The sequence below is a fragment of the Hemitrygon akajei genome, chromosome 3 (genome assembly GCF_048418815.1).
Source record: "Hemitrygon akajei chromosome 3, sHemAka1.3, whole genome shotgun sequence".
NCBI classification, from domain to species: Eukaryota; Metazoa; Chordata; class Chondrichthyes; order Myliobatiformes; family Dasyatidae; genus Hemitrygon; species Hemitrygon akajei.
The window spans coordinates 50,605,180-50,632,327 of NC_133126.1; the positions used below are offsets into that span (position 1 = coordinate 50,605,180).

Consider the following 27,148-nt stretch of genomic DNA (forward strand, 5'->3'; position numbering starts at 1 on the left):
TTGCCTTCTGTGAGCAAGCCAATTCTGGATCCACAAAGCAAGGTCCCCTTGGATCCCACGCCTCCTTACTTTCTCAATAAGCCTTGTTTGGGGTACCTTATCAATGCCTTGCTGAAATCCATATTCACTACATCTAATGCTCTACCTTCATCAATGTGTTTAGTCACATCCTCAAAAAATTCAATCGGGCTCGTAAGGCACAACCTGCCTTTGACAAAGCCATGATGACTATTACTAATCATATGAACATTTGGAGAGGCAGAATAAATCCTGCCACTCAGGATCTTTTCCATCAACTTACCAACCACTGAAGTAAGACTCACTGGTCTATAATTTCCTGGGCTACCTCTACTTAGCTACCTCTTCTGCTATTTTTTGCTACCTCTTAAAGTCTCCTACTGTCTATTTATGTCTCTTATGATTTTCTATCCATATATAAGGTCCCCACTCAGCCGTCTCCATTCCAAGAAAAACAGATCCAACATATTTGGTCTTTCCTTTTAACTGAAACACTTCAGCCCACACAATGTTATGGTAAATTTCCTCTGTACCCTCTGTTACGAACCCCATAACTGGATCACTTACCAGCAAAGATGGAGATGTCCGTTGAAGTCTGATGATACTATTTTTAACAGTATTTATTAGTAAAAATACACAAAAATAATATCAATGCAAATATACAGATAATATACGTCGTCAATACTAAATCTAAAGGTGCGGGTATAATAATAAGAAATAAGCTCTATCGTTGTCTAGGGGATAATGTACTGTCTGATGGAAATATAAAGTTCACTCAGTTCATGCAGGCTGCAGCCGTTGGGGACGGCTGTGTTGCAATGGTTGGAGAGAGAGAGATTTGGAGAAAAACTTGCTGACTTTCCTTTTATGATTTCGATCCGTCAGGAGTCTCGTTGTCGTGGCCTTTCACTTGTGGCCTCTCCTTTAGCTAAACCATTCTTCCGTGATGAGCCCGCCACCCAGGCAAGGGAGGACGCACAGGAGCCCCCACTGGTTTTTGCTATAAAACGCTGTCACTGGATTTCCAGCGTTTCTCCTGGTGCGTCTAAAGGGGTTGTTCCCCAGACCCCTCTTTTATCCTTACTCAGATGTCAATCAGGTTGGGATGATGCAATCCCTCAACCAGACCACTCTGGTTGTCTCCTGAGGGGTTTCAATGAATAGTACAGTACTCAATACACAATTCCATCTCCAAGAGACAATAGCCATTATCAGTGGTTCTGTTTCGCTGAGGTCAGGACACATTCCAAACCTTGTGTATTCTGGACGTCTCTCTCTCATTTCCTGGGTCTCAGACCCGAATTAATAGTGATCTTGCGATTCTCAAAAAGGAGGGGGTGACTTTGTACCCTTCGGCCCCTCAGAGTTGCTTCACATTCATAACACCCCCTTCCTTCTAAGATTTTTGCCACAGGTAAAAATTAATTAATAGAGAGTCTTATAGGATTTCAGAATCTAACACAATACAAAAGAGGTTTTTTTTCACTACAGAGTAATACAGTTATACATTCAATTCAGCATCTAGATAAACAGCGAGCACATTATCACTTCCTTTAATATGCTGTATCTTAATATCGAATTCTTGCAGCATCAAACTCCAACTTAATAACCTCCTGTTTTTATTTTTCATGCTAGCCAGGAATACCAACGGGTTGTGATCTGTATAAACAACTAAGGGTTTTTGCGCTGGACAAATGTACACTTCAAAATGTTGTATTGCCAAAACAAGTGCCAACAATTCCTTTTCCACGGTAGAGTAATTCCTCTGGTGCACATTGAACTTCCGAGAGAAATATGCTACCGGGTGTACCACTCCATCCCCTGCTTGCTGCAATAGGACTGCTCCTGCAGCCTCATCACTCGCATCAGTCGCCAGGGAGAAGGGTGCTAACAAATCAGGTGCTTTTAACACAGGGTGATGGCACAACATGGTTTTTAACTTTTCAAAAGCATTCTGACAAGAATTGCTCCATTCAAATTTTTCCTCCTTCCGTAGGAGTTTTGTAAGTGGGAGAGCAATATTCGCAAAATTTTTACAGAATTTCCGATAGTATCCCACCATGTCCAAAAACCTTCTCAGTGCCCTTTTATTGGAGGGTACAGGAACCTCAGAAATAGCCTGTACCTTTGCTTGCACAGGAGTCAACCACATACCCCAAGTATGTGATTGTGGCATGACCAAATTCACTCTTTGCGAGGTTTACTGTAAGTTGGGCTGCCGACATCCTTTTAAACAGATTTTCTACAGCCTCCATGTGCTCCCCCCAGGTGTCACTCCAAACTACCACATTGTCAAGATAAGCCTTGGTGTGGGTTAACCCCTTTATCACTGTGTCTGTCATCCTCTGGAATGTCCCTGGTGCATTTTTCATTCCGAACGGCATAACATTGTACTTGTACAACCCGGATGGGGTGACAAAGGCTGAAATTTCCCGAGCCCTGTCCGTTAAAGGAACGCACCAGTACCCCTTTAACAAGTCAATTTTAGTGATGTACCTCGCCTTCCCCATTTTATCAATGCAATCATCCACCCTGGGGATAGGGTAAGCATCTGTCTGAGTGACAGCATTTACCTTTCTGTAATCGGTACAGAATCTTATGGTACCGTCCGGTTTTGGGACAACCACGCAAGGAGAGGCCCACGCAGAAGAGGATTCGCGGATTATCCCAGCAGCTAGCATATGTTCAATCTCCTTTCCTACTAGCTGGCTCTTTTCTGAATTCATCCGATAAGGGGCTTGTTTAATAGGCGGTGTCGAGGTAACAATCACATCATGTTTTGTTCCTCTACACCTTCTTGGGACATCTGGACATAAATCTGTATGCCGGTTAATGAGCTGTGTTACCTGCTCCTGCTGTTCAGGCTCTAAGTGACTAACTTTATCAGCAAGGCTTGCTAAAATAACAGAGTTCTCTAATCTGGTGGGTACTATACTTATCTTTTCAAACCGCTCTGGTTCCTCCTTACCACTCCCCACTGCCTCATCAGTTTTCAGGACCGCACCGACCACCGTGGGGGTCGTTTCATGGTAACCTTTCATCATGTTCACGTGAACTAACTGGTTTGGCTTTCGCCTATCAGGTGTTTCAATCACATAATTCAGCGAGTCTATTTTCTTAAGCACTTTATACGGTCCTTGAAATCTTGCCTGTAGGGGGCTGGTAACTACAGGAAATAGGACCAAAACTTTATCGCCCACGTGAAACTCTTGTTCTCTCGTTCGTTTGTTATACCATTGGCTCATTTTGATCTGGGAGTCTTTAAGGTTTTCTCTTGCCAAGGCACATACCTTATGCAGCCTTTCCCGGAATTTTAAAACATAGTCAATCACACTGACTTGAACGTTCGGACTAGACCACTTCTCTTTAAGTAGGGTTAAAGGTCCCCTGGGCCTGTGACCAAAAACGAGCACAAACAGACTGAACCCCAGAGATCCCTGAACTGTATCCCTTACTGCAAATAACAGAAGTGGTAAAGCATCATCCCAGTCTCGAACGTTTTCCTGACAATAAGTTTTAATCATGGTCTTTAGTGTAGCGTGGAATCTTTCCTACGCTCCTTGGGATTCCGGATGATATGCAGAAGCTAAGATTTGTTTGACTGCCATCTGGGTCATCATCTGCTGAAATGCTCTGGATGTAAATGTACTCCCCTAATCCGACTGTATTTCCTTAAGCAGCCCCACTGTGGTAAAGAATTTAATGAGGGCCTTTACCACCGCAGGGGTCCTAATATTTCCCAGAGGCACAGCCTCTGGAAATCGTGTAACGGCACACATCAGGGTCATGACGTACTGCCGCCCACTCGCAGTTTTAGGTACAGGACCCACAAAATCCACAATGACTCGGGAGAAAGGCTCCTCACACGCGGGGATGGGTCGGAGGGGTACCTTAGGGATAACTTGGTTCGGCTTTCCTACCACCTGACATGTATGGCACCTTTTACAATAATCAGCAATATCTTTTCTCAGGTTTGGCCAATAGAAATCTTTCATAACCCAATCCACTGTCTTCTTTACTCCCAAATGCCCACCTAAGGGTCCCTTATGAGCTAAGTTCAAAATTTCATCCCGATACACTTTCGGAACTACTACCTGATGTACCACCGCCCAATCCTCATCGACCGGCACCGCGGGGGGGCCTCCATTTTCTCATCAACACACCCTCTTTCAGGTAGTAACCCTCTGGCTCTGTCTCAGAAAGAACTGACTCTCTCAATGCTACCAGCTCCTCGTCATGTCCCTGGTCTCGTACAAATTCTCTTCTTGCTAAGGGTAGGCCTACCTCCTCCCCTTTACTCTCTTTCACCTCCCTATTCTCCGTTTTACCACCCTCTAACTCCTCTTGGTACAGGGTCGGTAAAAATGTCTCGGCCAAATCGATACTGGCCGGATTTAAACTGGTCTTGTTCTCGGCTGTCTTTCTCGACATGCTGCGAGTGATCGCGCATGCGGGATAGATCTTGGAATCTAGGGGTGGGTCCTCAACACTCACAGGCTTGCTCGTCAGCTTCACTGCTTCACCCACGTCACCACCCGCTAAGTCGTTACCAAGAAGGACGTCCACGCCTTCTCCCGGTAATTCCAACAGTAACCCTAGTTCAACTGGTCCAGATACCAGATCACAATTTAGAATGATCCTATGCAAAGGCACAGCTTCTGTCCCTTTTCCTATGCCTCTCAAAGCTACCTCTCCAGTCTCGGGACCAAAATCTAGTACCTTACTGCTAGTACCTAGTATCTAGTATCAATGACTGCTCGACTCCAGTGTCTCTCCAGATCCGCACTGGAACTGGTGTGTCTCCCTCTTTCACAGACACGGTTCCTTCTGAAAGAAATTTCTCACGCCCCTCTTGTACTCTATCTACCTGGGGCTCTCTCCTTGATTTGCTGATCGACGCAATACAGCCTGTAGGTACTGCTGCTCTCCCTTTTCCTGTCTCCTTCCTCGGAGCAAAGCACTTAGATGCAATATGACCCACCTTTCCACAACTAAAACAGGTCAAGCCAGGACCCCTCCTGCCGTCTTGCCTTTCCTCCTCCTTATTTTTACCACTAGCTCCCCGCTTAGTTTCTCCCTTAGCCGGCGGGCTTTCTCTACCATTCCCACGGTCTTTCTTTTAACTTTTATTCGAGGAGAACTTTGTCTTGTGGGTTAGGGCATATTCATCTGCGAACCTAGCAAATTCGGATATGGACTTATTCGGCTTCTCGTTCAAATACATCCGGATATCATCCGAAACACAACCTTTAAATTCCTCAATCAGAATTAACTCCCTGAGACACCAAAAATCCTCTTCTACCATTTCTGCTGCACACCAGTGATCCAAGAGCACACCCTTCTCATAGGCAAACTCTGCATACGTCTGATTCCACCCTTTCTTTAAATTTCTGAACTTTTGTCTATAGGCCTCAGGTACCAATTCATAGGTCCGAAGAATGGCCTCCTTTACTTTCTCATAATTCTCATACTCCTCCTCCTCCATGGACAACGCTACATATGCCCGTTGTACCTTCCCTTTTAACACACTTTGTAACAACGCCACCCACTGATCTCTGGGCCACTTCTGACTCACTGCCACCTTTTCAAAATGCAAGAAATAACTATCAACATCCGTCTCCTCAAATGGAGGTACTAACCTAAACTCCCTACTAACATTAAATCTCTCCTCTTGGTCTGGCCCTTGAGCTCTTCGCTCTTTCCTTAACATCTCCAGGTCCAACTCATGTTGCCTCTGTTTCTCCTTCTCCTCATACTCCCTCTCCTTTTCGGCTCTCTCCTTCTCTTTTTCAGCTGCTTCCAGCTGTTTTAACTTAATTTCATGCTCCCTCTGCTTCTCAGCGCTTTCCTGCTCTTTTTCCTCTTCGGCTCTTTCTTTTTCCTTTTCAGCTCTTTCCTTCTCCTTTTCAGCTGCTTCCAGCTGTTTTAACTTAATTTCATGTTCCAACCTTAATTTCTCCAACTCTAACTGAGCCGTCCCACTAGCTGGTACCTTTTCAGGGATATTTTCCAATACCTCAGCCGAAAACACATTCTCCACAATATAATACTGAGTTATGGCCCTCCGCACCTCCCGCTTTTTCATTGACAACCTCACCTCTGCGAGATTTAGTCCTTTCGCAATATTTATCAAGTCCGACTTTGTGGCAGCCTCAAGCGCCTCCAGAGTCGGATTTTCTATAAATTTGTCTACGTCCATCTTTGCTGGTTTCCCGTCTGGTTACCCGCGCAACCAGATCCAAGTTTGGACTTAAAAGCCCGATTTACTGGCCCTCCAATTTGATATCAAATCTCGAGACGAGGCCCCACGTTGTTACGAACCCCATAACTAGGTCACTTACCAGCAAAGATGGAGATGTCCGTTGAAGTCTGATGATACTATTTTTAACAGTATTTATTAGTAAAAATACACAAAAATAATATCAATGCAAATATACAGATAATATACGTCGTCAATACTAAATCTAAAGGTGCGGGTATAATAATAATCAATAAGAAATAAGCTCTATCGTTGTCTAGGGGATAATGTATTGTCCGATGGAAGTATAAAGTTCACTCAGTTCATGCAGGCTGCAGCCGTTGGGGACTGCTGTGTTGCAATGGTTGGAGAGAGAGAGAGAGAGAGAGATTTGGAGAAAAACGCCGACTTTCCTTTTGTGATTTCGATCCGTCAGGAGTCTCGTTGTCGTGGCCTTTCACTTGTGGCCTCTCCTTTAGCTAAACCATTCTTCCGTGATGAGCCCGCCACCCTGGCAAGGGAGGACGCACAGGAGCCCCCACTGGTTTTTGCTATAAAACGCTGTCACTGGATTTCCAGCGTTTCTCCTGGTGCGTCTAAAGGGGTTGTTCCCCAGACCCCTCTTTTATCCTTACTCACGGGGTCTCAGATGTCAATCAGGTTGGGATGATGCAATCCCTCAACCAGACCACTCTGGTTGTCTCCTGAGGGGTTTCAATGAATAGTACAGTACTCAATACACAATTCCATCTCCAAGTGACAATAGCCATTATCAGTGGTTCTGTTTCGCTGAGGTCAGGACACATTCCAAACCTTGTGTATTCTGGACGTCTCTCTCTCATTTCCTGGGTCTCAGACCCGAATTAATAGCGATCTTGCGATTCTCAAAAAGGAGGGGGCGACTTTGTACCCTTCGGCCCCTCAGAGTTGCTTCACATTCATAACACCTCTTAAGTCCAATCTTGTCTTTCCTATAGTGTGGCAACTAGAACTTGTACACAACACTGTGGTTGACCCATAACCTTGTTGCCATAACATTCTGTATGCTGGCTAATGAAATCAACTTTCCAATTTGCTGCCATCACCTCATTATCTAACTGTGCTGCCACTTTCAGATATCCTTTGACTTGTACATCATGGTTCCTCTGTCATTAGATACTCTTCTGCACCCTACCATTCATTGTATATGTCTTTTCCCCAATTAGTCCTCCCAACTTGCATCACTTCACTCATACCAGGATTAAATTTACACTGCCAATCTACCCAGTAATCAATATCATGGTCATTATCAACAACACCAATTTTTGTGACATCTGCGGACTTGGTAATTACATTTATATTCACACCTAAAGCATTAATTACTTGCTGAATACTTCCAGCTATTTCTGTTTTTATTACATGACATGCCACTTTGTTGTAGGTTGTAAATATGGCAAAGAATTTGAAACTTCAGCATTGGTCTATGTGGTTCATTACCTGCCACATAGTCATAGAGTTATATAGCATGTAAACAGATCCTTTGGCCCATAGCCTTCTAAACCTCTCCTATTCATTTATTTATCTAAATGGTTTTTAAACGTTGATAATGTGCTTGTGCCAATCACTATTTCTGCCAGCTCATTTCAAATAGGCACCACTGTTTGCATGAAGAAGCTGCCCTTTTAAATATCTCATCTCTGTTCTTAAATCTATGTCCTGTTGATTTTAGCAACTCCCCCCCCCCCCCAGGAAAAAGATTAAAAGATTGCATTTTCATATTGTCTATGTCCCTCGTGATCTTATTTAACTCTAATATGTCACTTCTTAATGTCCTATGTTCCAGGGAATAAATTTGTAATCTATACCAGTTGACCTTGTAATTCACACCTCAGTCTAAGCAATATCCCAGTAATTTTTTTCTGTGTTCTTTTTAGTGTAATAACATCTTTCTTACAGCAGGCTGGCTCAAACTACACGATACTCCAAGCGCAGCCTCTGTGACATCCTATAGCTGCAGCATAACTCACCAATTTTTATATTCTGCCTTGACTGCCAGTGTGCCAAGCACCTTCACCACCACCCTATATCTTCCTGTGATGCCACTTTTAGCAAACTATATGCACTTGCATTCCTAATTCCTTCTGTTCCCATAACACCTTCTATGGCCCTACCATTTACTGTACAAGTCCTACCCTGGTTTAATCTCCCAAAGTACAATACCTCACATTTATTTAGATTGAAAGCCTTCTTTTGAATTTGAGTGTATAATTGATTGTCTTTTCTCTCTGGCTTTTGACCACTGTGACCAAACAATTTATTTTGCCTTAAATTAAGTCACTTATCATTTTCTGGGTATTCACATAGTTTTGATACATAACGATTCCTCTGAATGCTTTAGCTAAATGGTGACATTGATAAAGTTTGTTAAACATGATCTGTTTTGCGCAAATCCAATTTAGATATCCATTATCAGTTCAGATTTCTCTGTTATGTAATAGTGTCTGTTTTTAATTTCAATAACTTGTCCATGAGACCAGTTAACTGTCTGACCTCACCTTTGGATTTGAAGTGCTGTACTGTGCCTTAGCAAGGCTTGGATTTAACTAGATTTTGTATTTGTCAAAAATAATGGCTCATAAATGATGAGCCAAAACTTTGTTCAGTAGAACCTACTAAAATGATTCCCAATTAATTTGTAATTACAACTTTAACAGCATATCTTCAGCAGCCCTCCTACCAGTTATCAGCTGGTGGATTAATTCTTAGATGGAATAAGTAGGAAGAATTTTGTTCCCTTAGCCGATGAGTTGAATGGCAAGGAGCATACATTTAAAGTAATGTATGGCTGCCAACATCGCTGCCTCTCTCCCAGATGAGCTAAATCTGAACCACTGAGGAGAGCTGCCTGCACCTTGGTCATCTTTGAGGCTGAAGTATGCAAGTGTTCCCAATGAGTGAACAACCACAAGGCTGTGGGACCAGACGGCATCCCAGGGCGGGTACTCACAGTATGCGTGGCACAATTGGCTGGCATGTTTGCAGACATTTTTAATCTCTCCCTATCTCAATGCAGTGTGCCCTCCTGCTTCAAAACATCCACCATTGTCCCTGTACCTAAAAAGACCAAGGTAACATGTCTGAACAACTGGTGTCCTGTCGCACTCACCTCAAAGCAAATGCTTTGAGAGGCTGGTCAACGACTACATCTGCAGCTTGCTGCAAACCCACACTGGACCCCCTACAATTCGCCTGCCATCACAACCGATTGACAGATGACACAATAACCACAGCTCTACACACCTAGAGAGGAGGGATGTTTATATAAGAATGCTGTTCTTGGACTACATTCAACACCATAATTCCCTCCAGGCTTGACAAGAAGCTCAGGGACCTCAGCCTTCACCCTGTCTGTGCAGCTGGATCCTGGACTTCCTGTCAGAATGCCTGCAGGTGGTAAGAGTGGAATCCCTCAACTCTGACCCTCAACACAGGAGCTCTCTCCCTCCCCCTCACCCCCGGGCTGTGTCCTAAGCCTCCTCCTTTACTCTCTGCACACTCATGACTGTGTCTCCACCCACAGCTTCAACATGTCTGAACAAAGCTAATTAAATTTGCAGATGATACTACACTGATTGGCTTTGTCTTAAATAATGAGGCAGCCTATGTTGATCTGCTTCTTTACCAGAGGACTTTAGGTTCAGACCCAAGGAATAATTGTCAAACATAGTTTACTTAAAATTACATACTGTTTATTAGCAAGCTTGCGTCGCTCAGTTGACAAAACAGAGTCCCTGCTCACAGAACCTGGGAAAATCTGCAATCAAGTGAGCCTCCGAGTACGGTCTGGACTGCTGTTATAGGTCCATTATCACATACATAAGGGTAGACATAGAAGCTTTTTCATGCAACAAACACTTCATTGTTTATACATTATTCTTACACACAACTTGTCAAGCCACCAATAAGTCAGTTAGGCTACGTCCACACTAGACCGGATAACTTTGAAAACGCCAGTTTCACGTAAAAATGATAGGCGTCCACACTATGCGTTTTTTAAAATATCTCTGTCCATATTGAAATGGAGATTTCGGCAAATCTCCTCCTACTACGCATGCGCAGGGCACATCTACTGAAAACAAGCAACATGTTTGGTGTTGAATCTCGCCGTGAAAGTGCGCGTTTGTGTAGTTACAGACTAAAAAAACTTAAAATGACGGACAGCTGTTGGCTCTTGCGCAGGAGAACTTAAAAGTAAAATAAAACAAATACTGGAGTGTACGGAGGCAACCGACAGGAGTTCACGGACAGATTGACCCGGCTGACGATGAACGTTGAAAAATTGACTAACTCTGTTGCATTAATAAAGTACCTTTTTAAATGTATAAAACATGTCTGCATCAGTGTTATCTTGTATTTCCATACAATATTACATTAAGCCGTTACACGTCTATTGTCAGTGAAGTACTTGCATAAATAGGTAAAACCACCTTCATACGAGCAAGGACAGAAAACGGCAAAGTGAGTATAGTATACTTATTAAGTAAGTTATGGGTCAAAGTATTTGGTGAGTACATTTCTGACTCTTCTGGCTTCAGTCTCATTGCCGTCTGTTCTGAAATTGTTAGGTTGCGTTCAAGAAAACAATGAAATAGCGCGCTGCTGTCTGACAGCATTTTCAGATTTCTCTGGTTACCCCATCCACACTGATCTGCCCAAGTGGTGTTTTCAGAAATACCCACCCTGGAAAGCGTTTCTGAAAAGCTCTGGTTTCGGGGGACGAAAACGCCGTTTTAGTGTGAATAAAGGGTAAAAACAAACAGAAAAAGCTTCAGTTACGGATTTATCCGGTGTAGTGTGGATGTAACCTTAGGTTTTAGCTCTTTTAATTCTGCATATAATTCCTCACCTACAGAGAAGAAGTCATCAGCTTGACACCTTGGTTTCAAGAAAACAACCTCTCCCTCAATGTTGCAGAAACAAAGGAGCTGGTTATAGATTACAGGAGGAATGGAGACAGGCTTATCCCTATTGACATCAATGGATCTGGGGTTGAGAGGGTGAACAGCTTCAAGTTCCTCGGTGTGCGCATCACAGAGGATCTCACTTGGTCTGTACACACTGGCTGTGTGGTGAAAAAAGCACAAAATTGCCTATTTCACCTCAGACAGTTGAAGAAGTTCGACATGAGTCCCTAAACCCTAAAGACTTTCTACAGGGGCACTATCGAGAGGATCCTGATTATCACTGCCTGGTATGGGAACTGTACCTACCTTAATTGCAGGGCTGTAGAAAGTGGTAGGGACAGCCCAGCGCATCTGTGGATGTGAAATTCCCACTATTCAGGACATTTACAGTGACAAGTGCATAAGGATCACTGGTGCCCCGAGTCACCCTGACCACAAACTGTTCCATCTGCTGCCATTCAGGAAGTGGTACTATAGCATTAAAGCCAGGACCACCAGGCTCCGGGACAGCTTCTTCCACTGATTAATTCACACTGACGCAATTGTATTTCTAAGCTATATTGACTATTCTGTTGTATATCTTACTGTACATACTATTTATTACAAATTACTATAATTTGCACATTGCACATTCAGACGAAGATGTAACGTAAAGATTTTTACTCTTGCATGTAAAGGATGTTAAGAAATAAAGTCAATTCGATTCAATTGATAGAAGATTTTGGAATTTTTTTCATGTTAAGTAGTAGGTTCAAGTTTATTGTCATTCAACTGTACATTTGTATGCAACATTCCTCTGGGACCAAGATGGAAAACACAGTACATATATCACATACAGCACATTAAATGATATTAACACAATAACATTAACCAATAATAATAATAAAAAATCTGTAGATGTAGGAACCTGGAACTTGCTGTCTGAAAGGGTGCTAGAAGCAGAAACTGTCATCTGATTTGAAATGTTCTTGTATGAATACCTGAGGAGCTATAACTTGGTGGTAGAAGGTGGAATGAATTTTTTTGTAATCAGTGAGCTAAATAACAACCTCTTTATTTTGAAAATTTTCTATGTTTCTAGTCGTTAAGAGGACAGTATGGCCTCAGCTTAGTGGAAATTATTGTTCCTACTTTACATAAAATCTTCAATACTACTAAACTTTTCAACAAGCCTCCCTTGATCCCACTTGGCCAAACTTCCACTCCTGTCTACTGGGCATTCGTTGCTTTCCAGCCAGGCAGAGCAGTCTCTAGTTAAATTATTCTAGGCCTTCTACGTGGGCCAGAAAATCTTTGCCTTCATTTTTGCCCTTATGATCTGCATGCATTTGAAATCTATTTAGGATTAAAGCCAGTATCTCAATATGGCTGAAGACATTATTACCTACAGAGGTGGAAACAGTGCATTATAAATAGTGCTTGACACTTTTCACAATTAATTCATCTTTGCACTTTATTGATTTGGAAAAATGTCAGTATTACTCTTCAATGTACAGTAATTTAATCTTTATACATTGTCATAAATGAATTCTTACCTGTTTGCACCTTAGAATGAAATCAACTTCAGTCACAGAACAACGTATAAGTTTTGTTTATTCATTGCCTTCACTTTGGAAGAATGCAGTCGGAGATTACTCGAGTGTATTCTAACCTTATTTTTATTTTATCTCTTTAGACTAAAGAATTCATTGATGGATGCTTGAAAAATGGAGGTAAAGATTCAATTTATTTAGATTACCTTTAATGTATTCTGAAGAAATGTGGAACATGATAATGTACTTGGCTGCTTTATTATTTTTCAGGAAAAGTTCTTCTACATGGAAATGCAGGTATTTCTCGAAGGTAGGAACATGATTAGCTTTTGGAGTTAAAATCTAATTTTCTTATCCTATCTTAAAAGGTAATCTACTGACATTTTTTTCTGTTCTCCAGTGCAGCCTTGGTGATAGCATATGTTATGGAAACATTTGGAGTTAAGTATAGGTAAGAAGTGAATGAGTGTAAAAAAAAAAATCTGGATAGTAATGTCAATGATGATCAGATTCGGTTTTATTCCACTGACTTAGAAGCCATGAAATTTTGAGCAACTCTTATGCAGCAGCAATGCAGTATAGACATAAAAATTACTATAAATTAAAAAATAAATGATGCAAAGAAAAATAACAAAGTAGTGTTCTACCTCCTCCCCAATAGTAGTCATGAGAAGAAGGCATGTCATGGATGAAGAGGGTCCTTAATTGTGGATATAACCATATAACAATTACAGTATGGAAACAGGCCATCTCGGCCCTTCTAGTCCATGCCGAACGCTTACTCTCACCTAGTCCCACCGACCTGCACTCAGCCCATAACCCTCCATTCCTTTCCTGTCCATATACCTATCCAATTTTACTTTAAATGACAATATTGAACCTGCTGCTACCACTTCTACTGGAAGCTCGTTCCACACAGCTACCACTCTCTGAATAAAGAAGTTCCCCCTCGTGTTGCTCCTAAACTTTTGCCCCCTAACTCTGAACCCATGTCCTCTTGTTTGAATTTCCTCTACTCTCAATGGAAAAAGCCTATCCATGTCAACTCTACCTATCCCCCTCATAATTTTAAATACCTCTATCAAGTCCCCCCTCAACCTTCTATGCTCCAAAGAATAAAGACCTAACTTTTCTCTCTGAAACCCAGGTAATGTTCCAGTAAATCTTCTCTGTACTCTCTCTATTTTGTTGACATCTTTCCTATATTTCGGTGACCAGAACTATGCACAATACTCCAAATTTGGCCTTACCAATGCCTTGCACAATTTTAACATTACATCCCAACTCCTATACTCAATGCTCTGATTTATAAAGGCCTGCATACCAAAAGCTTTCTTCACCACCCTATCCACGAGATTCCACATTCAGGGAATTATGCACAGTTATTCCTAGATCACTCTGTTCTACTTCATTCTTCAATGCCCTACCATTTACCATGTATGTCCTATTTGGATTATTCCTACCAAAATGTAGCACCTCACACTTATCAGCATTAAACTCCATCTGCCATCTTTCAGCCCACTCTTCTAACTGTCCTAAATCTCTCTGCAAGCTTTGAAACCTGCTTCATTATCCACAGCGCCACCTATCTTAGTATCATCTGCATACTTACTAATCCAATTTACCACCCTATCATCCAGATCATTAATATATATGACAAATAACATTGAACCCAGTACAGATCCCTGAAGCACACCACTGGTCACTGGCCTCCAACCTGACAAACAGTTATCTACCACTACTCTCTGGCATCTCCCATCCAGCCACTGTTGAATCCATTTTACTACTTCAGTATTAATACCTAACGATTGAACCTTCCTAACTTAACCTTCTGTGTGGAACCTTGTCAGAGGCCTTACTGAAGTCCATATAGACAGCATCCACTGTTTTACTAGTAACCTCAACTTTCCTAGTAACCTCTTCAAAAAATTCAATAAGATTTGTCAAACACGACCTTCCGTGCACATATCCATGTTGACTGTTCCTAATCAGACCCTGTCTATCCAGATTATTATATATACCATCTCTAAGAATACTTTCCATTAATTTACCCACCGCTGACGTCGAACTTACAGGCCTACAATTGCTAGGTTTACTCTTAGAACCCTTTTTAAACAATAGAACAACATGAGCAATACGCCAATCCTCTGGCACCATCCCTGTTTCTAATGACATTTGAAATATTTCTGTCAGAGCCCCTGCTATTTCTACACTAGCTTCCCTCAAGTTCCTAGGTAGTTTCCTGTCAGGACCCAGAGACTTATCCAGTTTTATATTCCTTAAAAGCGCCAGGAATTCCTCTTCTTTAATCATCATAGTTTCCATAACATCCCTACTTGTTTCCCTTACCTTACACAATTCAATATCCTTCTCCTTAGTGAATACCGAAGAAAAGAAATTGTTCAAAATCTCCCCCCATCTCTTTTGGCTCCGCACATAGCTGTCCACTCTGATTCTCTAAAGGACCAATTTTATCCCTCACTATTCTTTTGCTATTAATATAACAGTAGAAACCCTTTGAATTTATTTTCACCTTATTTGCCAAAGCAACCTAGTATCTTTTAGCTTTTCTAATTTCTTTCCTAAGATTCTTTATATTCCTCGAGCACCTCATTTACTCCATGCTGCCTATATTTATTGTAGATATCTCTCTTTTTCGGAACCAAGTTTCCAATATCCCTTGAAAACCATGGCTCTCTCAAACTTTTAACCTTTCCTTTCAACCTAACAGGAACATAAAGATTCTGTACCCTCAAAATTTCTCCTTTAAATGACCTCCATTTCTCTATTACATCCTTCCCATAAAACAAATTGTCCCAATCCACTCCTTCTAAATCCTTTCGCATCTTCTCAAAGTTAGCCTTTCTCCAATCAAAAATCTCAGCCCTGGGTCCAGTCCTGTCCTTCTCCGTAATTATATTGAAACTAATGGCATTGTGATCACTGGACCCGAAGTGCTCCCCAACACATACCTCCGTCACCTGACGTATCTCATTCCCTAACAGGAGATCCAACACTGCCCCTTCTCTAGTTGGTACCTCTATATATTGCTGCAAAAAACTATCCTGCACACATCTTACAAACTCCAAACCATCCAGCCCTTTTACAGTATGGGCTTTCCAGTCTATGTGTGGAAAATTAAGATCTCCCACAATCATAACCCTGTGCTTACTACAAATATCTGCTATCTCCTTACAAATTTGCTCCTCTAGTTCTCGCTCCCCATTAGGTGGTCTATAATACACCCCTATAAGTGTTCCTACACCTTTCCCATTCCTCAATTCCACCCAAATAGTCTCCCTAGACGAGCCCTCTAGTCTATCCTGCCAGAGCACCGCTGTAATATTTTCTCTGACAAGCAATGTAACACCTCCCCCTCTTGTCCCTCCGATTCTATCACACCTGAAGCAACAAAATCGAGGAATATTTAGTTGCTAATCACACCCCTCCTGCAACCATGTTTCACTAATAGCTACAACATCATATTTCCAGGTATCAATCCATGCTCTAAGCTCATCCACCTTTCTTACAATGCTCTTAGCATTAAAATAAATGCATTTAAGAAACTCTCCACCTCTTACGCTCTGTTTATCATTGACGGTGCAAACAACTTTACTATCTTCTTTTTCTTCCTTTTCCCATACATCTGTTCCTCCATTCTGGTTCCACTTCCCCCCCCCCCCCGTATCTAGTTTAGATCCACTGGAGCCTCTCTAGCAAACCTACTGTTACGGATTCAGGCAACAATAAATATATGAGTTAGGCAGGGGTTTTTATAACAAATAACACGTTTATTAAACACTGAAAACAAACCCCCCAAAAGTAAACAAATCACTAACGTAACCGGAAATCAACTGCTGTGCGGCAGCTTAAACAGTTCTTAAAGCAATGAAGCTTAAACAGTTCTTAAAGCGATGTTGCAAAAACAGTTCTTCAAAGTAGTATTGCCAAAAGTTCAGAATGCTCACAGTCCATTTAAGGGAGAGACTTTTTAAGACGATTTAAATTCTCTTTCACGTCGTGTTGCTTCGGTTCCCAAATCGAACTTTTCCCACAAAGAATTTACGTAACAAAACAAAACGGCTTAAAAGCACTGACCAGGGAGTAGTGGGAAAAAGTTCAAAAGTAAATATGTTATGTATATGTTTGAATGGTGAGAAAGTATATGTTTGAGAGATCTTCATGGATATATTCATTTCTTTAGGGATGCCTTTACCTATGTTCAGGAAAGGAGATTTTGTATTAATCCAAATGCTGGATTTGTCCATCAGTTACAGGTATTTGGCCTTAACATTTTATCAGAATTAATAGTTTGTAACAAATGTACAATTTATTTTAGTATTATGCTTATAAAGTTCACAGTAAAATTTATTTTCAGAGTACATACATGTCACCACATATAACTCTGAGATTCTTTTCCTGTGGGCATACTTAGCAAATCTATAGAACTATAACTGTAAGCAAACTATGCAAATGCAGATACAGTATAAATAATGAGCATGAAATAACAATATAACAGAATCCTTAAATGAGCTATCCCCTTTTGTTCAAGAGCCTGATGGGTGAGGGGTGGTAACTGTTCTTGAACCTGGTGGTGTGAGTCCTGAGGCACCTGGACCTTCTACCTAATGGCAGCAGTGAGAAAAGAGTGTGGCTTGGGTGGTGAGGATTTTTGATGATAAATATTGCTTTTCTACAGTGGTGTTTCATGTAGATGTGCTCACTGGTTGGGAGGATTTTACCTGTGATGTATTCGGCTGAATCCACTACTTTTTATAGGATTTTGCACTCAAAGGCATTGGTGTTCCCATACCAGCCCATACTGCAAGCAGTCAGCATATATCTGTAGAGGTTTGCCAAGGTTTTCGGTGACATGCCAAACCTCTGCAGACTCCTGAGGAAGTAAAGGCACTGTCATGCTTTCTTCATGTTAATATTTAATGATGGGTCCAGGACAGATTCTCTGAAATGTAAAGTTACTGGCCCTCTCCACTTCTGATCCTCCGATGATTACTGGTTCATGGACCTCTGGTTCCCCTCTCCTGAAGTCTACAATCATTTTCTTGGTCTTACTTACATTTAGTGAGTATTTTTTGTTATTACACCACTCAGCCAGATTTTCAGACATCCCCCCTGTATGCTGATTCATGATTCCCTATGATACAGCCCATAACAATTGATGTCATCAGCAAACTTGTACATGGTATTGGAGTTATACTTAGCCGCATAGTTTTAGGTGTAAAGCGAGTACAGCAGGGGTCTGAGTACACATCCCTGCAGTGCTCCCGTGCTGATGGATATTGTGGAGGAGATATTTTTGCTAATCCAAACTGACTGGGGTCTACAAGTGGGAAATCTAGGATCCAATTGCACAAGGGGCTATTGAGGCCAGGGTCTTGGAGTTTACCGATTAGTTTTGAGAGGACAATAGTGTTAAGTGCTGAGGCGTAATCGATAAAGAACATCCTGATGTAGGCATTTTTGCTGTCCAGATGTTCCAGGGTTGTATGAAGAGTTAGTAAGGTGGCATCTGCTGTAGACTTATGGCTTTGGTAGGCAAATTGAACAAATAAATACCAAAAGTAGCTCCAGGAAATTGGAGGGTGGCAAATGTCGTTCCTTTCTTAAAGAAAAGTAATAGGAATAATCCTGAGGATTATAGACCAGCTACTCTTACATCAATGGTTTACAAACTTTTGGAGAGGATTCTTTGAGCTATTGTACAGACATTTGGAGAAATCTGATTAGGGATAGTTAGCATGGCTTTGAGAGGAGCAGGTTGTGCTTCACAAGTCTGTTTGAATTCTTCGAAGTGACAGAACAAGTTGAAGCTAGAGTAGTCAAATGTAGCGTCTGTGAATTTCAGTAAGGCGTTTAACAAAATTTCCCATAGTAGGCTCATTCAGAAAGACGGGAGCAATGGGATCTAGAAAATCTTGGCTGCATGGATTTGGAATTGACTTGCCGAAAGAATGTAGAGGGTTATAGTAGATGGAGTGTATTCTGCCTGGTGGTCAGTGACTGGGATATATTCTCTTTGTGATTTTTATAAATGGATGAGGAAGTCGAGTCTGGGTTAGTAAGTTTGCAGATGACACAAAGATAGGTGATGTAGTGGATGTTGTAGAAGATTGTTATAGGTTAAAATGGAACATTGACAGGATGCAGAGCTCCTCGGTAGAGATCATTAAGAGCACCAAATTTCTTGGTGTTCGCCTGGCAGAGAATCTCACCTAGTCCCTCACCCACCCCCCCATCCTCATCACATTCTACAGGGGTTGTATTGAGAGCATCCTGAGCAGCTGCATCACTGCCTGGTTCGGAAATTGCACCATCTCGGATCGCAAGACCCTGCAGCGTATGGTGAGGTCAGCTGAGAAGACCATCGGGGTCTCTCTTCCCGCCATTACGGACATTTACACTACACGCTGCATCCGCAAAGCAAACAGCATTATGAAGGACCCCATGCACCCCTCATACAATCTCTTCTCCCTCCTGCCGTCTGGGAAAAGGCACCGAAACATTCGGGCTCTCATGACCAGACTATGTAACAGTTTCTTCCCTCAAGCTATCAGAATCCTCAATACCTAGAGTCTGGACTGACACCTTACTGCCCTATTGTCCTGTTTATTATTTATTGTAATGCCTGCACTGTTTTGTGCACTTTATGCAGTCCTGGGTAGGTCTGTAGTCTAGTGTACCGTAGATTTCGCACTATAGAGCGCACCTGATTAAAAGCCGCTGGCTCTAATTTTAGAAAGAAAATCAATTTTGTACTTGTACAAGCCGCACCGGATTTTAGGCCGCAGGTGTCCCACGTTGTAATATGAGATATTTACACAGAAAGATATTACACGTGAGGATTTTTTAACTTTTAATTAAATCCATATGGTAACATAAACAAATACATATTGCAAATGCTTTTTTTCGAACCGTGCCTGTAACACGGCTACTTTTAAATATACATACGTATCGGTAACACACAAATTACGTTGCGTATACATTCCAATATCTCCTAACGACTGGTAAAAAAATATATACTGCAGCCTACCAGGAAAAGTTATTGATCACCTTTAACTTAAAAGCAGCGTTTCGCGCTGGCCTAATGCCCCCACCTTCCCGTTTATCGCAAACCGGTATTTCCCACAAGACGCGGCGAAACCGGATGTAACGTCATAGTATCCCGGGATGTACAGAAAACAAATATACTTAACACTTCTAACTTTAACTAGAAAATACTAACAAATGAATTACTAAGCGAAAATATTATAAACTAAATAACTGCCATAAAGGCAGCACAATGCTTTTCTTCGAGTGTTTTCCATGTTGATGAGGGTGAGTACAAATGACTGATTTACAATAATTTAATTGTGAAAGTGCGCTTGATTTATCGTACAATTTCATTGGACCTCTGTGAACTACTCATCAATTTTATTGGTCTACTGTTACGAGGCAAAATGTTTTTGGCGGCATGAAAAAAAATCATGCATTAGCCGCACCGTAGTAAAGGCCGCAGTGTTCAAAGCTGTTCAAAATGTGGGAAAAAAGTAGCGGCTTATAATCTGACATCTACGGTAGTTGTTTTTTTTTTTTACGTAGTTCAGTCTAGTTTTTGTACTGTGTCATGTAACACCAATAAAAGTGACTTGACTGACTTGAGCTGGGCTGAGAGGTAGCAGATGGGGTTTAATCCGGAGGAGTGTGAAGTGATACACTTTGGAAAATTGAAATGAGGGCAGAGTTCAGGGTTAAAGGAAGGATTCTTAGTAGCGTGGAGGAACAGAGGGATCTAAGGGTCCAGGTCCAGAGATTCTTCAAATACTGTGTAAGTTGATAGAGTGGTTAAGAAGGCATATGATGTGTTGAGCTTAAGTCAGGAGATTAAGTTCAAGAGTCATGAGGTAATGTTGCAGGTCTTTAAGATTCATGGCTCACACTTGGATTATTATGTTCAGTTATGGTCACCTCACTGTAGGAAGGATGTGGGGGCTTTAGAGAAGATGCAGAGATTTACTAGAATAAGAGAGCATGACTTATGAGGAAAGGTTGAGCAAGTTTGGGTTTCTGTAGGGCTAAGGAGGATGAGAGATAGATAGGATGATAAGAGACATAAATAGAGTGGACAGCCAAAGACCCTTTCCCAGGGTGGAAATGGCTAACGTGAGAGTAATTAATTTAAAATTAATTGCAGGGAGGTCTGGGGAGATATCAGAAGTAGGTTTTTTATAGTGTATGTAATGCACTGCCAGGGGTGTTGGTAGAGGCATGTACTTTAGGGACATTTAAGAGATTCTCAGGGAAATGGATGGAAGAAAAATGGAGGGCAATATGGGAAGGAAGCATAAGATTGATCTTGAAATAGGTTAAAAGGTCAGCACAACATCATGGGCCAGAAGGCCTGTACTGTGATGTTTTATGTTCTATGTAATCAGTTATCTTTTGTGTGTTTGGTTTATTTCCTTTAAAATAAATTTATTTTGTAATCAGACTAAGTAATTTCTAAAGTGGGGAGTTGTACATAAAATAACTAAATTAAATGATTTATCTTCATTATATGAAATTGCACAAAACGGTAGAGTCCATAGTTGAAAATCAAAAACTGCAGCTGCTGAAAATCTAAAATAAAAACAAAAAAATGCTAGAAATACTCATCAGGTGAAGCAGCATTTATAGAACGAGAAACTGTTAACAGCCAAGAACTTTCTCAATTTCTTGGTTCCAATGAAGGAAAATTTGCATTGCTGGGGTAGGATGGCTTGAATAGAACAAATAGAATATCTCTGATAGGGTGTGACTCAAGCAGTTTAGGTGTTGATAGAGTCATCTGGTTAATAGATTAAGAGAGAGAAAACCAAGGAATTTATTAAGTTGTGAACTGCAAGTCGGAGATATTGAAACTGAAGTCAAATGAAGAATATTGGATATATCAGCAAATTTAATGGGTCTATTAAGAGAAGCAAACTGAGTTAATATTACAGATAAACGCAGCAGAATTGGCCAGTTCTGATAGCAACAGAGAAAAGTACTTAACTTTAAATTGTGCTGAAGGCTACAACATGCTGAAATGGAAGATGAAGTACTGTGTTGAGAGCTTAAGTTGGGCCTAGGTAGAGAAGTGCAGGAGATCACTGAGAGGAAGTAAGTAGTTCAGAGAAATGACAGGTAACTGCAAGACCAGGGTCACCCCACAGATTGAATGAACAGATACTAAACAAAAAGTCTCTCAAATTGTCTTTGATTTCTTCAATGTAGATGAGGCACTAATTCACTGGTCAAGCCATTTTGATGCATGTGCTGTTTGTTATCTTTGTCCCACTTCCACCCAAAAATATATTTGCCCACAACATTACTGGAAATGCAAGCTGCTGACAGTCTGCTTAAGGAACCATACATCTGACCTTGGTGTACGAAACATTATATAGTGAGAAGCAGTTAACATTTTGGGTTGAAGACCTCACTCAGAACTGGGGAAGAGAAAGAAAAAATTAAAGTGGCAGAAGGGGTAGGGATAGATAGAACTAAGGGTGTACCTGTGACTATTTAAGACCAGGGTTATTATATGAATGGCACACACAAAATGCTGAAGGAACTCAGCAGGTCAGGCAGAATCTATGTAAATGAATAAATAGCCGACATTTTTGGCTGAGCCCCCCCCCCCCCCCATTATTTATGTATAAATGAGTTGTTCATGGGGAAGTTGGAGGGAGAAAATGTTAAGTGTTGAATTATAGCATGTCAGGGTGGGCAAAGGCAGAAACAGAGTACATATCAAAAATGATGACTTGCAACAAAGGTAACTTATATAAACAGAGAAAACAAGTTATTGGAGATTGGAGGATTCAATATTGAATTTGGGAAGATGTGCCTAGATAGAAAATGAGGTCCTATTCCTCAAGCCTGCAATGAACTTTATTTTTGCCATTTCCCAGTTCAAATGAAGGGTCCTGATCTGAAATGTTAACTGATTTCCTTTCTACAGATGCTGTCTGACCTGGTGAGTGTTTCCAGCATTTTCTGTGTTAGTTTCATATTTGAAACAAACGCAGTGTCTGCAGTTCTGTAAGTTTTCAGAGCAAAAAAAATCTTTTAATTATGAGAAAGACAAAACTGAAAGCACTGAAATGGCTGGTAAATTAAACTGGATGACTTAAATGTCAAACAAGGTACAGAGAGGAAATACAATCTGAAATTCTTGAGTCTATAATTAGGTCAAAGGAAAATAATGGGAATATAAGAGAGGAAATGTTTAATGATTCAATTTAATGTCAGGATTTAAAAAAAACAAAGATTGAATGACAAAAAAAGTTAGAACCCCAAAGCCCCTCTCCCCTTTCCACACAAAAGCAGCAGCAAAGCAGTCCTCCCTCCCCCATTTGTTCCAGCAAAAAAAACCATCCGGTGCCCTTTCCCACCGCTCATCACGCAAGCCCCCAGAGACCATGATCTAGAGTCCCATCAAAAACTACTGTCCATCCCAACACTTTGATATTTCAACAGGCTCTCTCTCACACAAAGGTAGAGTGAAATTTGATGATTCACAACTTGAAGACTTGAGTTTCCATTTTTAATTCACTTTCTGGGGAAGAGGCACTAAATGAAGTCACTAATAGTGACTTTTATTGAAAGGGTTTTTGCACGATGAATTGTGTTTCTGTTATATTTAATAGGTATTAATATGCAAATAGGGCAACTTTATGAAGGTCGTGCAAAATTAAAAGCAGGATAGATTGTGTGAAGCTACTTTTTGTGTAGTAACAAATAATCTAGTAACATAATTTACATCATTTCTCTTGCTCACCAGAAGTTGATAACTGACTGGACAGTAATATTTTGCATTGTTGATGCATGTTATTTTTTTGAGAATTCTGGAGAATATAAGCAAGATATATTAAGATGTACTAACTAAATGTTTTAAATTTATTTGAAAGCTTAAAAAACTGACTCAAAAACTGTTCTATAAATAGGAATATGAAGCCATTTATTTAGCAAAATTGACAATAAAGATGATGTCACCACTCCAACTGGGCAGATCTGTTTCTGCACAAGGTTAGTAATTGATAAAAATGATTATGTTCACTGAAATTTATGTTATGGAATTTAAAGCTGTTGGTAAATGTTACATTTATATAAAATACCATTTTAAAATTGTGCAAACGACACTTTGAATAAAGACTTTCTTTCATAGTAGGGGTTTTTAAGACCATTAAAATATAGTAATTGGAATGCCAAAAATGTGAAAGTAGCTAGGACTTGGGAAATAACCGAAATACAACTAACAAATGGTCTGTTTAATTACATTTGCTATAAAGGATCAATGTTGCAACAACTCAAATCAGAGAACAACCTGGGAAAGAAAAAAAGCAACACACTCATGAAAAATTCTTAGTAGTTATTCTTTTCAGTATTTTCGATGTATTGCAGAACATCACAAGCTGACAACTGGGAAATTTGGAGATAATTTACTCGTTTAATACTTTGTTGGCAATATGCTCATTTCTTTCCTTCCTGAATGTTATCAAAAGAACTTTTCTTGTTGGCGTCATCAGCAGTCTTTTGGTGAGCCACAACCAGTTCTGATTCTGTGCCTTGAGTGAAAAGAACAGGACCGTTTACTGTACTTGAGAGACAGCTTCTCTAATCAGAATTAAGCATGAAGATGAGAATTTAATCCTCTCAGTCTGAAGGTGAAATTATTAGTACTGAAGTGTTCTTGTATTGAATAGTGGCAATCCCTTCTTGTTCCTTGGGAGGGCCATGTTATCCTATTATTAAATTAGCTCCTTTGTTCAAAATCTTCAAGTTTCTGTTTTATGGTTTGGTTTTCATTATTTCCTTCTTTTGGCCAAAGGGCCTCTTTTTAAAAATTGGACGCCTTTGTTTTCCAGGAAGCCTCTCATGATTAAAGCATGTACTGTATAATGCAAAGTAGAAATTGTAAATCGATGAAAATTCGTAATGGAACCAGTGTGCTGAACTTGGTTTTGTACTGGACAGTAAAATTATCTACCTATACTGCATTGTTCCTGTTTCTTCATAGAAGGGCTCTTGATGAAAATCCTCATGTATCATCAGTTATGAAAGGGATATGAAAGGTTTTGCATAATTTGCTTCATTTCCTCCTTAGGATTTAATTCTGAAGCTGCATACCAAGCCTTTGATTACAATCTTTCTAAAGATTGTCATTGTAAACTTTGACCTGGCAGTTCTGATTTCATAAGGAGTTGTCCATTATTTCAATTGCTGCTGGCTTAAGCGTCTAGTCTTCCAGTGATACGATCTCTGAGTTGATTTTGGAAATATTCTTGTTCTGTTGTATGGTTGGTAATAGATATATAATCTATGTGTAAATGCAACACAATCTTTTCCTTTTTTAGTTGTTCTCAGGATGTGAGCGCTACTGGAAATGCAGCATTTATCACCCATCCTTAATTGCCCTGAGAAGGCCTTCTCCTTTTAACTGCTGGCAATCCTTCTGCTGATGGTATTCACACAAAAGTGTTAGGTAGGGAATTTCCTAGTTCTCAATGGCTGTTGACTTCTGCAGACCATATATCTGGTGTGGCCATCTCAACACAAAGATTAGCAAGATGTTTGCTTGAATTTATAGAATTGATTCATTTGTGTGAAAATATATTTTTGAGTAATGTCAGTTGCTCTACTGATATTGCATCCGTTATGCCATACTCAACAGTACCTGCAAGGCTCTTACTGGCAGTAATTTCTGCACTTAGACCCATGCAATAGTGCTTTGTTATTCAGTCAACTGTTTACATGGTGCTTGTTTATGGCTGTAAGCATTTGATTAAACTTTTTAACTTAGAATTTCTGTTGATTCTTTCTCGGTTTACATCAATCAAAATCCCAGATTAATGGTGGATGATCCAGAGATTCCTGTTTAGACCTGTAAAAGCTTTCATTTTCCTTCTCTAAGACACCACTGAGTTCGATGGCTGTGGACGATGCTATAATGAAGTGGATTTACTTGTAGGATAGTCTTTCTTTCAATGTGTACACCCTTCATCAGATCAAGAATCGATAACACTTTCCTCAATGATAAATAACTTGCTTCCTCTTTTTTTTAAAAAAAAGCTGATTTGGCAGTCTACAGGAAGTTTTTAAACACACATTGAAAAAAATGTCAATTTAGTAAATCTGGAGATAATTAACATCAAAAACGTGTTATGACATATTTCCTATCAAGAATCTAACCAGGCTTGTAAGCTGAAAAATGTTTTATCCTCATTCTATCTATACAGTAAACTAATAGAATTAACAACTTGGCTGAGCCATGAATGGCCACCTTTGTTGTCATTGCTACAAGGACACATCTTGCTTCCCTTTTTGTCTGCAGTTAATAATGTGTTAAATTTTCAAGTTTGTTTCTGGTTTTATTTAATGTTTTCCTTAAAAGAAGTTTAGAGATTTCAACTGGATCCTTCACATATGCAAAAACAATGCCAGTTATGGTAATGTTAATGTGCAAAGCATTCTTGAGCTTCTGTTGCAGTAGGTTAGACATGGAAAAAAGTGTGTCACTCCCAGGTTCATTACTGAATAAGCTATGTAATTGAAGTTGATCAACTGAGAAATGATTCTGTATGCCTATCACTTTGGCTTAAATCTGTCGTTGGCTTAAATGACGTCTTCAAGTCAGAACAGTACCAACAATCAAATCAGTTATCCAGTTGATCAACAACCATGACAAAAATTCTATACCAAGTCACAAGCTAAGAAGGTCTTCCTCTATAAAAATACATTCTGAAAAGTACTAAACCCTTCTTCTCATGCTTGCATCAAAGTTCAACATTATTTATTGCCCAATCCTAAATTCTCTGATAAGGGTGGTGTTCTGTATTGCTGCAATCAACGTGACAAGATGTTACTTCCTTGTTGTTAGGTGAATAGTGATTATTGGAAAGGTAGTAGTGTATTTTAAAAGTTAAAATGTTGTCCAACTTGGAAGTTGGTACTGTTTGGATATTCTTCCTGCATTAGCTCTAGATGCTAGAGATTATGATATGTCGTCATGGAAATCTTGCAAGTTGATACATTGAATTTTTAGTGGTATTCGTGGCAGCAGTGCTGTACTGGTTGGTATTGATAGTTTCTGGAGGGCCAATCTGTCACTGCTTTATTCTGGATTTTATCAGGTATTAAATGTTGTGGGAACAGCACTTTTAGTAGATGGAGCATATTCCAATACACTCTTAATTGCTGTACATTTCCTTCAAGAACATTGGTTGGCTATCTAAGGTGCCCATTCAGACTCCAGGGCAGAAAACTTAAGAATTATGTGCCTCTTTTTGGAAATTATAGTATTTGTACCTTCCTGTGGGACAACCCTCAATGAATGTCTAATTTTGACTTGTGACAGTATATATTATCCTGTTAATCAAGATGGAATTCACCTTGAGCCT

At 40.3% G+C, this 27,148-nt stretch overlaps 1 protein-coding gene across 3 annotated transcripts in view; it reads left to right on the forward strand.

Moving 5' to 3' along the window:
- Positions 1-27,148, forward strand: part of styx (serine/threonine/tyrosine interacting protein) — a 49,966-nt gene that overhangs the window by 21,924 nt on the left and 894 nt on the right. For 2 of the 3 annotated variants that reach the window (XM_073039859.1, XM_073039858.1), the window contains exons 6-10: positions 12,875-12,911; positions 13,002-13,041; positions 13,132-13,182; positions 16,936-17,008; positions 23,696-23,777. In XM_073039859.1, coding sequence (XP_072895960.1) covers positions 12,875-12,911; positions 13,002-13,041; positions 13,132-13,182; positions 16,936-17,008; positions 23,696-23,777 — 283 coding nt within the window. Of the gene's footprint in view, positions 1-12,874; positions 12,912-13,001; positions 13,042-13,131; positions 13,183-16,935; positions 17,009-23,695; positions 23,778-25,105; positions 25,234-27,148 lie in introns of all 3 variants that reach the window. The other variant, XR_012098230.1, reaches the window with a different exon arrangement.